At 39.2% G+C, this 13,331-nt stretch overlaps 2 protein-coding genes across 2 annotated transcripts; both read left to right on the top strand.

Annotated features, from left to right (window-relative positions):
* The first annotated feature begins 548 nt into the window (after positions 1-548).
* On the top strand, positions 549-2,588 carry LOC137619857 (uncharacterized). The gene has a single exon (XM_068350147.1). It carries the CDS (start codon positions 549-551, stop codon positions 2,586-2,588), a length of 2,040 nt encoding a protein of 679 aa, XP_068206248.1.
* A 57-nt stretch (positions 2,589-2,645) lies between these two features.
* Positions 2,646-3,359, top strand: LOC137619858 (uncharacterized). Its single transcript, XM_068350148.1, has one exon. It carries the CDS (start codon positions 2,646-2,648, stop codon positions 3,357-3,359), a length of 714 nt encoding a protein of 237 aa, XP_068206249.1.
* The last annotated feature ends 9,972 nt before the right edge of the window (positions 3,360-13,331 follow it).

Raw genomic sequence — 13,331 nt, forward strand, 5'->3', positions numbered from 1 at the left:
GACCCTGAAGACTTGACAGAGCTACTGCAGAGTCATTTTAATAGAGATTTCTTCGAAAAGGAATCCCTCTCCAAATTGGAAGATTCCCTAGAGGATAAGAGATTCTTGGCCACCTTGAATAACACGACACAGCATCGACATGGAAAGTACATGGCCAAGCTGCCATTCAAGGACTCTACTCCTCTACCTGATAATATGAATATGGCAATTCGACGAGCCCGATGCTTGAAAAGAAGACTAGACAACGACGAAGCTTACAAGACATCCTACGTAGCTCAGATGGAGAAATATACTGATAAGGGCTACGCCGAAAGGGTTCCTGTAAGTCAGCTAGACAGGAAGGACGGGCGCGTATGGCTTATGCCACACCATTCTGTCAGGCATCCTGTCAAACAGAAAGACCGAGTGGTCTTCGATCTGAAGGCAAGGCACCGAGGAACATCTCTCAACGAACATCTGATGCAAGGCTTGACCTCACCAATAGCCTGACGGGTGTTCTCCTGCGTTTTAGAGAGGGTCAACATGCCATCACAGCAGACGTGCAGGAGATGTTCCATCAGGTGAAGGTACCTGAAGAGGACAGAGACTGTCTGAGGTACCTCTGGTGGCCAGAAGGTGTCACCAGCAAAGAACTCCAAGTCTTCAGAATGACGTCCCACGTTTTTGGCGCAAGATCATCGCCGAGCGTCGTTAACTTCTGCTTACGCAAAACGGCCCTGGACTTCGGAAGCATGTATAACGAAGAAGCTTCTAACTCTATACATCGCAACTTCTACGTCGACAACCTCCTCAAGGCGATGGATGATGAGGAAGAATGCATTAAACTGACAAGAGATCTGATCAACCTGTGCAGGGATGGAGGTGTCCGTCTTAACCAATGGACCTCCAGCAGCAAGCAAATTCTAGCTGCGATCCCCAGAGAAGAACGAGACGACTCTGTGGCTGTCCTAGACTTGAATAAAGATGAGCTGCCAACTGAACGAGCCCTGGGGATCCATTGGAATATGAGCATAGACGTGTTCACGTTCAGAATCGTCCATAAAGACAAGCCTTCCAACCGACGTGGTGTGCTCTCTGTTGTTGCATCGATCTATGACCCCTTGGGCTACTTATCCCCCGTCACTTTGATCGCGAAGATCCTGTTGCAAGAAATGTGCGGAAGGAAGCTCTCGTGGGATGAGGAGATGTCTGCTGATGAACTTGTTCGATGGAAGACCTGGCTTGCGCAGTTGCCACAACTGGAAGAGTTCCAACTGCGAAGGTCCTTCATACTACCAGACTTCGGAGATGTTAACACCCTTCAGCTGCACCACTTTGCAGACGCAAGTCAGACAGGCTATGGTATAGTCTCTTACTTGCGTGTAGTTGGTGTCAATGGAAAGATTCATTGCACTCTCGTCATAGGACGGGCGAGAGTCGCCCCTTTGAAAAGGACCACCATCCCTCGTCTTGAGCTGACGGCGGCTGCTATCGCTGCACATATGGACTCAAAGCTGAAGACTGAGCTCGATCTGAAACTGGCCCCGTCAGTCTTCTGGACTGATAGCACGTCAGTACTGAAATATCTCAGAAATCCGACTGCGAGGTATCAGACCTTCGTGGACAATAGGGTCAATCTCATTAGGGATACATCCGACATTATGGCTTGGAGATACATCAATACTACTGCGAACCCAGCAGACCTCGCGTCACGTGGCCTCTCCGTCGCTGACTTCCTCCAATCATCTTTGTGGTTTTCAGGACCAGATTTCCTCAAGATGGACGAAACGCACTGGCCAACCATGCCCGAAGATGTTGTCAGAGGAGAGCTTGATCCAGACGCCGAAGTGAAGACTTCTCTCGTCTTCGATATAACGAAGAAAGAACCAACGTTCATTGAATCAATAGCGACAAGATTCTCCTCCTGGTTGAAGTTTGTCAGGACCGTCGCGTGGATGACAAGATTTATCCGCCACATGCAGAAGGCTCGCCCATACAGCGGCGACTCACTCTCGAGTGCGGAGCTGCATACCGCGGAGAATTTGATCTGGAGACTGACCCAAAGCCAAGAGTATGAAGAAGAGTTAAGCACCCTCTCGAAGAAGGAAAGATCGCTGAAGAGGTCTAGTAAATTAATCAAGCTGAGACCATTTCTCAAGGATGGATTGCTCCACGTTGGTGGTCGATTGCAGAAATCAACACTGGCAGATACGGCCAAGCATCCGATCATCCTACCCAGCAATTCTCTGGCGGTCAAGCTTATGGTGAGAGCCACGCATGAATCCTGCGGCCATTGTGGCAAGAACCACCTGATGACCCAGTTGAGGACAAACTACTGGATCGTCCGCGGAAATGCGATCGTCAAGACTGTCATTCGAGAATGCTTGGTCAGTCGCAGACTAAGTCGTCGTCCTTTAGTTCAGGTGATGGCTGAACTGCCATCCGACCGGCTTTGTCCAGATGAACCCCCCTTTACTAACACTGGGTCGTACTGCTTCGGACCGTTCTTAGTGAAGCAAGGAAGGTCCACAGTGAAGCGTTGGAGCGCTATCTTCACATGCCTTACCTTGCGAGCAGTCCACCTGGAAGTGATTGATACAATGGAATAAGACTCCTTCGTCAACGCCATCAGGCGTTTCGTCGCTCGCAGGGGGCCTATCAAGAGAATGTGGTCCGACAACGGGACCAACATTGTGGCCACGGAACGAGTGCTAAGAGAAGCTCTCCAGCGCTTCAACAAAGGAGAAATCAGAGACACACTCTCGATCCGAGGAATAGAGTGGAACTTTCATCCACCACATGCCTCACACTTCGGCGGAGTGTGGGAGCGTCTGATCAGGTCCGTCCGAAGAGCCCTCACAGCGGCCTGTCTCCAACAAGTCACGACTGATGAAACGCTTCGCACTCTGTTCTGCGAAGTGGAGGCTGTTGTTAATAGCCGACCTCTGACGAAGATCAACGACGACCCGAACTGCCCTGCCCCTCTCACGCCTAACATGATCCTAACTTTGAAAGGGTCACCCGATCCCTTCACATCCACATGCAAGAAGGACATGTATGTGAAGAAGCCATGGAGACAGGCACAGTTCCTCGCTGACGAATTCTGGCACAGGTGGATACAGGAGTATCTCCCCCTGCTTCAGGAGCGCCAGAAGTGGTCAGTCCCAAAGCGTGACATCAACGTCGGTGACGTCGTTCTAACGCTGGACGAGCGGCTTCCCCGAGGCAGCTGGCCTTTAGGGAAAGTCATGGAGGTCACTCGGAGCGCTGACGGTCGCGTACGTCAAGCTTTGATCAAGACTGAGAACGGCGAGTTCAGAAGGCCTGTGCAGAAACTGTGCCTTCTCTTGGAAAATGATAAAGGCGATGATATAAAGTGATGTATATGAGGTGTAATGAGCGTACGCCGAGCATTGCTCGCGGCATTTTGTAAATTTTTAATTTTATTATTTGAGTTGAAAATATAGCATGGTCATTTGAATGAAGTAACCCAAGTGATGCCGTATCTACGGAAATATTTAGCCCATTACCAAATAGGGGGCAGTGTAAGATACGCCATAACGTATTTCCAAGAATTTTTTTGTGTTCTTTGTTAACCATGAGGATTAATTTAGTTTTCCTTATTACGTTCTCCCGGACCAACTCTAAGCGCTGAAAACATAACCTTATATGGGCATAGCGATGGTCTAGCTCCATGATTGGTCGGCTCAGAGCGGCATCTCGCGCTAGACAGAGTGACGTCACGGCCCCGGACCTTGGCAGTGCATGGCTGTCTGCTGTGGTGTGAGCATCTCTGTGCTCAGCTTGCTGTGTTGACTGATGCGGTGATTTAGGAGTGTCTCTCCGTGTGTGAAGGACCAATCACTCATTTGGCTTGATAACTAATCACTCGCAGGAGATTAACGGTACCACCTGTGAATGTTCTTTGAACTGAACTTGAAACAGAATTAGCATTGGGAAAAGATGTAAGTCTATTATTTATTGTAATGAACCCTATTGCAATTCATGTAATCCTGTACCATTGCTGTATTTTCTTTATTGACATGTATTTATGTATTATAATGAACCCTATTGCAATTAATGTAATCCTGTACCATTGCTGTATTTTCTTATTGACGAGCTGTTTTTTTTTTTTGTTTGCAGCTAAAACCTCGTCCGATATACAAGTTGTACTCTTCAATATATCTAATTATAAAAGACGTGAGTTTCAAGACCTACACGCCAATAACTTAGAACTTTAGCCGAGAGAGTGAACCCCTCTCCGGTGTTCTACAGTTTTAGATCTTTACACAAAGTGGGTCTCAGATGACTGATTGTAACCTGACTATCAAGAAGTGAATCTTTCTCAGACGTTGACGCCGAGCTGAGAACATCGTCATCATGTCGGAGAGATCATTAAAATCAAGAACGTCATCCAAGAGCGACACAAGCGAGGTCCGCCGAAAGCTGTTAGAAGCGCAAGCTAACTTAGCCAAGGTCCAACTGAAGGCACGCTTAGAAGCGGAAGAACGTGCAGCCAAGAAGAAAGCTGAAGCTGATGAACTTGCTGCTCAGAGAGATGCCGAGGATCGGGCCGCTGGAGGGCTAGCGGACGCTGCATTGCTGGAGGCCAAGCTTGAGGTTCAGAGACAGCAACTTGAATACGAAATTAGATCGGAGGCAGGAGAGTCGCAATGTGGTTCGGAAGTGTCTTCACATGCCGGAAGCGTGAGAGTTCCCAGTGTAAAGGTCATGGTGACTGAACATGAATCTAGGATCAATCAATGGAGGCTAAGTGTCGACCACCACCACGAGAATGACCCAAGTGCTATGCGGACATTGGACCCTGTAGAACATACAAGAGGACCAGAATGCCATTCTACACCCATGGAAGTCCACTCACGGCCATTGGATCCCACCTCAACTCCTTTCGCACCACGACATGCCACATTTGAACCCTCTGTTACTAACCCCTTGTCCAACAACTCTCAAGTGCTTAAGGCACTTGAATGCACTCTTGCTAGCAGCAATGAGTTGGCGCGGACAACGCTGTTACCACCTACTAAACTTGAGCGCTTTGGAGGCGACTTCACCAAATTTAATTGGTTCAAGATGTCCTTCAAATGGCACAATGAGAACAATACTTTGGACCCCGAGCGCAGGCTGAACCACTTGTATCATATCCTAGATGGGCCTCCGAGAAACCTGGTTGAGCACTGCTTGCACCTGTCACCGACAATTGGGTACGATGAAGTTTGGAACTGAACTTGAAACAGAATTGGCGTTGGGAAAAGATGTAAGTCTATTATTTATTGTAATGAACCCTATTGCAATTCATGTAATCCTGTACCATTGCTGTATTTTCTTTATTGACTTGTATTTATATATTATAATGAACCCTATTGCAATTAATGTAATCCTGTACCATTGCTGTATTTTCTTATTGACGAGCTTTTTTTTTTTCTTTGCAGCTAAAACCTCGTCCGATATACAAGTTGTACTCTTCAATATATCTAATTATAAAAGACGTGAGTTTCAGGACCTACACGCCAATAACTTAGAAATTTAGCCAAGAGAGTGAACCCCTCTCCGGTGTTCTACACTTGTAAAGTATGAAAAATACAAAATTACAAATTGAATAATTATCGTATTTATGTGAATAAGAATAAGTACAAATGAAAATTTTTCATAAGACCACTTTGGAACGAGTTATTGATGAAAATGCAAAAATATATGATGATTTTATGAATTATGGAAAACTAAAAAAATTGCTTATATTATATAGAGTATGAAGATGCAAAAATACAAATCAAATATCTTTCTATTTGTTTTTTTTTTTCTATGCAGAAGAAATATGTATTATTGAAAACAAATCATAGCACAACTCTGGAATGAGTAATTGATTGAAATGCAACAATTTAATTGTGATGATTATCTAAAATGGAAAACTAAAATAATTGCCTATATTTTGTAAGGTATGAAAGATACAAAAGTATATATCCAATAATTTGTAATTTGATTTTGTATATAGAACAATTAAGTATTGATAAAATATTTTCATATGAGCACTCTGAAACGAGTTATTGAGGAAAATCTGCACGCATCTTCTTAGTGGCGACCATCTTGAACTAATGAAGTCACACAGGCCTTCTGCCACAAATGAAAACACCTGGTAGTATGAGGTTGTAGAAATGTATTCCAATTCGGCATTCCTTCCTTCGATTCAAAATGCCACGGAGTGCAATATTGCTACTCTTGCCCCAGGACTATTGTGACCAATCAACATGCTAAAGATCACTTAAAATGTCATTCTACTTATCTTGCGCTTTTACCTATATCTTATACGAGGAAAGGTTGTTAAGTAAGATTTAATCACTAACAGAGAAAAAAAAAGGCAAGATGAGACATCCTAGCAGGAAAACCAACCTAACATGCTAGAACACCAGTAGAGTCAGTGTATATAATATTAACTGAATCCACTAGTTACTACGACTGTGAGTAGCATCACTTCATATTTTCTCACAGCCTGTTACGAGGTAAAATTCAAAGCTCTTAATCCATGCCTATCAGTATTGTAAATAGATTCTAAAAAATTCTGAGGGTTAATATTCAAAACACCAACAAACACAAAAGAGGCCTTTTTATCATCTTGTATCATAGTCAATCGAAGATAGAATAATCCTAGTCTGAATTCCCATAGATGGAACACAAATACAAGTTTTTATGCCTGCCGAAAACTTTTATGTCCCAAGCATCATGCCATCCACATTCTAGCAGGACTTATGAAAAGCAGGTTACTCAGCCCTAATATATGCTGCCATTTACTTTGTCCTAGGAATGGCATCCCATCACAAAATCAGAAGAAGGCGCTCAGGCAAATGCCTCATTTAAGAAACCAAAGTTTTCAGAAAAATAAGATATCATTCCGTTTGGAGGTAGCTGTAAAGTCTCTAATATTGTCATACAGTCTACAAATATTGCAGTACATAAGATGATACTTGTGAATTAGTGACAAATTTTGATCGATATCTCGAGACGGAATAAGAATTAAAAGTAATACCATCTCATCATATTTGCAAACAACCTTAAGAATAATGATATAAAAAAAACATGTTCATGATTATAGATAGAGCGACTCATATAATGCATAGAATAAAGATAAGATGTCGAATAAAATTGGTCAACATAGTGGAACCGACACCCCATGCAAAGCTGAGAGACCTCAAGGACAGCCACTTTCACAGGAGAGAGGACAGTGATGAGGGTTTTGGGAAAAATACCAAAGAGAAAGGTAAATCAACAAATAGTGAACAGGAACCATCTTGATAACTTAAAAAGGCATCCATGACCCTTCATTCACATAAACTTACACATTCTTTATGTCTCCTAAATCTGCAACATTGATCTTTCAAACGTTAAAAGGGCTGATGTGAGACCATCGGCATCACTCGAAATTCTAGATATTTTTTAAGAATAGATTTATTTATACCCCTTAAGGGCATGTTCAGGTATTGCAGCATGGCCAATGATACCTTGTTGTTATTGAGGCTTCCAGTCCCGCTGATACTTGTTTATAATCATCCTCTTTGCGGACTTAGCTGCGGCCTCGACTCTCCCATTTGACTGCGGGTAGTGGGCCGATGATAGGGGTATGTCAACTCTCCATCTCCTGTAGAAGGTCATCATCTCCTCGCTCACCAGGTTGTTGCCGCCGTCGGTAGACAATTGTTCAGGGGCTCCCCATCGAGTGAAGTAATGCCTAAGTTTTGTCATGTAACACGTGGTGAGCCTGCAGCATGGAAGCCGGCAAAAACCTGATGCTGGTTCCTGAGGTTCCAGTCCTTGCAATCCTGCTCCTAGGGAATGTAAATGAGGGTCGTCTCAGCGGTGGTGCCATGCTGTGCCACGGTTATTACTGTAAGTCCTCTTTTTCTTTTCATTCACTTCGCCATGTTGGATCTAAGGCTATGTGGGATCGGGAAAGGATATTCAGCGTGGTTTTGTATCTTCATTGCAACTGATTCACAGCGGATTCACTACTTCCTTCCGCTGAGCGGAAGGAAGTAGTACAGATGGCCCGTGACGGGGACAATTGCGTCACTTATGTGGGCGGCGCTACAAGCAGCCTCATCTTATCACATCACCCACCCTGCATTTTTTCAGGTAAACATGAGTTGGTTTTTACCATTCATTTATGAGTTTTAGACATTACGCTATCTGCCAGATAAAGGCTTCATAAAGTATAACTATTTATGTTGTTTTTTTTAACTTTTTCTGTTAACACGTTGATTCTTAATGATCACGTTCTTGCAATGTTTATTACGCTTTTATTTCACAATCGATTACTTTTATTGTTTTAATCATCTTTTCCTTAACTAATCAAGTGTTCCATCATTACAGATGACTAAGTATTTATCATAATTGTTATTATCATTACTAGCTAAGCTACAACTCTTATTCGGAAGCCAGTAGCCCAGTATGATCCCTGGGTTCCAACGAGGAAAGAAGCCCAGTAAGGAAAGGATTAGAGTTAATGAATAAGTTTAAAATGATAAGTATTAAACGAAATTAATGTTAGTAACATAATTAGAATAGGTTTGTTATACATGAACCATTAAAAGGAACTTAACTCAAACTCTTGATAAAAATAAAAAAATAATAAAAAAAAACTTTTCAACATGTTTGAGCTTATAAAGTTTCACCGAGTCAATTGGCTATTTGATTTATGAAGATCCTGTAATAAAACTTCAAGAATACTGTGTAGTATTAACCTTTATAATGGTGACGGAAGATGGTGCATACCTGGTAATGCGTACAGGATCATACAGTAAGTCTGGAACAATTTGAGTGTGGAAGATGTTTAGAGTTGTGAAAAATCTATTTAAACTTCAGAAAGAACGAACCTAACGATAATGCGTGAGATTAATATCCAGATGAAGGGTACGAAATTTTATTCTCCATATTTTTTTTTTTTTTTTTTTTTTTTGTCTTACAGATGAGAGCCACCATTTTAAGACCAGAAAGGAAACAATGCTGGAAACAAAGTAGGATTAAAGAATTAGAATATATTTTCAAGAGAGATTAATCACCGAACATCTTAAAGACTTTTTTTTGTGCAATTGAAGAATAATGTCGTCCTCAAAAGTAAAATGATAACAAAACTTAGAATTTGAAATGATTTCTATATTGTTAAAGAGATATTTTCATGTAAAAGAAACTGGATGTTGAAGAACCACTACCCTTGACTCAATTGTTTTACAGGTCTTTTTGTTATTGATTATAAAGTTTGATGATACGTGGCTCCGTAAAATTATCACAATACTTCAGTCTATTTTGTTTATTTCTAAAATTTTCCAGCTGTTTTTTTTTCTTATTTTTTATAATGTTTTGATGGCTTATGTCCTGGGAAGATTTTTACCCTAATTTTTACTTTCCACTACAAAACTATTTGCACACAATTTTGACCCTATCTGCTTAGAAATTTTCTCCCGTAATGTAAGAAATAATAAAAGTGATTTAATTACATAAAAAAAATACCTCCAAAAAGTTTCTTTTAGAAAGCAAACTGAACCTGAACACCCCCACCCTACCCCCCACCCCCCTCTAAGGGCGGGGTGGGGGTGGGGGGTTGATTCTCATTGTTGCCTTTTCTTTCTAGATATTCACGAACTCTAAGTTTACAAAAATCGATACTTCACCTATATATTCGAAATATTATATTCTATCACTCTTTTCCAGACTGGTTACGAATATTTTGAAAATGTAAACTATGATAGAGAAATTGGTGATTCTTTGATTCAGTTTACCTAAACTTCATTTCATAATACAGCATAAAAGTCGCAATTTAAACATAATTTACCTAACATAAAATCCACTGCCGACGTAATTGTATTTGTTACAATAGATAAACTATCATTGTCTGCGTAAACAGCAATGGTAGACGGAATTGCCTCAGTTCTACAAATTACAACCTACATTTTATCAGACTGATGACCAACCAGTGCTATTTAAAGGTTTCAGGTGGCCTAGTGCTTTACATTCCAACTATTTCATCGACTTGGCCTTTCTAGGTTTCTGATAGCTGACCTATTTGTATTTCGATATAGAGTAATATATGAAAATAACTGTTTATGTAGTAAAAATCTTCAAAATCTGAACGAAACCTTTATGGTTTATAGGTCATTTTAATGATTGGTAGCCCGCAAGAGACGTCCTCTCTCTCTCTCTCTCTCTCTCTCTCTCTCTCTCTCTCTCTCTCTCTCTCTCTCTCTCTCTCTCTCTCTCTCTCTCTCTCTTTATAATTAGTATACTTTGATCATTTCTTTTTTTATTTTTATAATATGAAATTGAAACTCGCCACGCTTATTGATATCTACTTACCATTAGATTTTGAAATTGCTTTGCAAATTATAAGAGGAAAGCAAACGTTAAGGTGTTAACGTGAGTTGTTTTTGGATAGCAGCTCAATACTGATCCGGAGTCAACCTTTTTATACCAGAGTTCTTTAAAAATTTTCTATGCTGTCTCAATTGTTTAAAGGATTCGTTCAATTTTCAGTAACTAATGAAACTAAAAGTCAACGATATTATCGTACGATTTTTGCCAATAGATTTAAAAAAAAAAACAGGTTATTCTACACACCTTACATTATTTTTCGTGCTTATCAGGATGTCTTGATTTATTTTAAAAATGAATATAATAACGGTTGTTATACTAAAGGTAAGAATGAATCAAAGTTTCATAGAACCTTTGAATTTCAAATGGAATTGTTGATCTAGAAGAATTAATGAATATCGTCTCAAGAAATGGCGAGTTCGGTTTTAAAACTAGATCTCCAAGCAGTGTGTAACTGTTGATATCCTACCTGATTTTAGGTAGTTTTGTGCAGCGGAGATAGCAGAGGTTAAATCTATTCTTTTTTTTTTCTTTTCTTTTTTTCTCTGATTGTTTCAACATGTTTACAAAAAAAAAAAAAAAAAAAATTCAATAGGGACTGGCTTTTTTTTTATTTATATCAATTCCTCAGTACAGTGCTTGTTATTTTAATGAGTTTGATATTCTGAATATTTTTTTTCTTTTTTTTTTCTTTTTTTTCTAGGACGGATATAAACTCTCTTTGTTCACATCCAATTTAGGCGTTCTTCACCAAGACTATCGGGTCCATCCTTTCATTTCTGAGGCTTTATGGCAAAGCCAGACAGATGGGATACAATGGTTGGGGATTTCCCTCCATCGCTTCTATCTTACATTGGAGTTTCTGAAATCCTTTCTCTCAGGATATTGTCAGAGACATTCTAGGGATTTCTTATCCAGACATTGAAAGGCTCTTCTGCTGATTTAAACAGCAGATAAGGGCTGCTCTTCTTCAACCTTGGAGTTTGTTTGGTTCATTAACACAGGTTTTGCAGTGAAGGACTGCATATGCAATGTATAGGAATACATTGAACCTACATTTAGAAATTGAATGCGAATAAAATCACTAAAAAGTATTCAGTGATTTATATTATATAAGGGTAAATTCATGTCTATTTTATGATTTAAGGGTGTCGTACCCCACATCAGATCACTATATTCTGAATTCTTGTTCAACAAAATAAAAGTCAACATTTTCAAATGATAGAAGAAAGAGGACCATTTAAGCCTTCCTAAGATAACTAATTTTAGGGTAATGATTAGGAAAATATAAATGGTGACGTGAAGAAAGTTTAATGTATTAATTTGTATGAGAGTGGGGAGAAATTACAAATCAGCGAGTCCTTATATATATATATATATATATATATATATATATATATATATATATATATATATATATATATATATATATATATATATATATATATATATATATATATATATATATATATATATATATATATATACATATATATATATATATATATATATATATATATATATATATATATATATATATATATATATATAAATATATATATATATATATATATATATATATATATATATATATATATATATATATATATATATATACGAAACCATTTTGATAATTTTGGACAAGCCTTCATGAAGAATAGGAATGGAAATGAGATATTATCTGTCTACTTGATTGTTAAATGATAGTGGCCGATAAGTAAATAGTGAATAAGAATTGATTTGAATAGAGAAAAATAGTTTCCTGATTTCTTACCAAAACCTGATTCACATTTCTTTTAAAATGTTAATAAACCTTATTATGTTTTCCCTTCCTTATTGTAAGTTAGTAATAGATATTGTTGAGATAACGTTTGTTTAGGAAAATGCATCGATTTTCCGCCTTTTAGATGTAACTTGATTAAAAAGTTAATCTGTTCTATAATCTAACGTCAATAAGCTCCAATCCCTTTTTATTGAAATGTACCTTGTGCCCACTGCTAAAAATCCATTGATGATATCACGTATATTTATAAATTTATGAAAAAGTTCTAATCTAACTTTGTATATAAATTGTCACTGATGACTTTTTAATCTGTACAACTTTTATTTTGATCTAGTATTTTCTCTCTCTCTCTCTCTCTCTCTCTCTCTCTCTCTCTCTCTCTCTCTCTCTCTCTCTCTCTCTCTCTCTCTCTCTCTCAGTAAGGGAATTATACATAATAATTGTTGTCACCAGCTTTTGAGATAGCCGTTAACCTTGGAGAAGTAACTGTATAAATTGAATCCAGTAAATCAAAAATGATGATCGGTGTTTAATATTAACGGCCGAGCAAAGGAATTATAATGCTTTATATTCGTCCCCATACCACAAAATATTATCGTTGCATGGGAGACATTAGCACACCTTTCCTTACATAGGAGGTCGTAACTTTTTTTCTCCACTGACGTAATGGCCTTGGCATTCATCACATGTTCCAAGCAATTTCCTCCTCATCATTTCGTCCTCTTATCTTTCATACTTCTACAATGGCTGATTGAACTTCCAATACGATTAATGCGTCCCTTTCAGTCTCAAACGCGGGTAATTTGTCTCATTAAACAGCTGAACCCGAGTTTCAACAGCCAACTTTTGTTAACTCTTCGTTAATTTTACAGATTTCTCTCTCTCTCTCTCTCTCTCTCTCTCTCTCTCTCTCTCTCTCTCTCTCTCTCTCTCTCTCTCTCTCTCTCCACTAGAGTTAATCAAGAAATTGGATGTAGATATCATCAACAAAAGGAATATCACCATGAAAAGACATGAAATGGATTTATTCGCCTTCTCCTTTCAGGCCCCACAATGTAGGCTGATGTATTTCGTATAAGATTTTCCCATTAATTTCTGTTTCAAGATTTTTATCATTGTATTTGTTGTGTTGACATTTCCTTTGCGGCTATGGGCCCATTTAGAATTAGCAAATGAAGCGAATCACCAGCATTCA

The sequence above is a fragment of the Palaemon carinicauda genome, chromosome 26 (genome assembly GCF_036898095.1).
Source record: "Palaemon carinicauda isolate YSFRI2023 chromosome 26, ASM3689809v2, whole genome shotgun sequence".
Classification (NCBI taxonomy): Eukaryota; Metazoa; Arthropoda; class Malacostraca; order Decapoda; family Palaemonidae; genus Palaemon; species Palaemon carinicauda.

What these genes read in the sequence shown, in the direction of transcription:
- LOC137619858 (XM_068350148.1), top strand. Translation starts at nt 2,646, where the DNA reads ATGTGGTCCGACAACGGGACCAACATTGTGGCCACGGAACGAGTGCTA.
- LOC137619857 (XM_068350147.1), top strand. Translation starts at nt 549, where the DNA reads ATGTTCCATCAGGTGAAGGTACCTGAAGAGGACAGAGACTGTCTGAGG.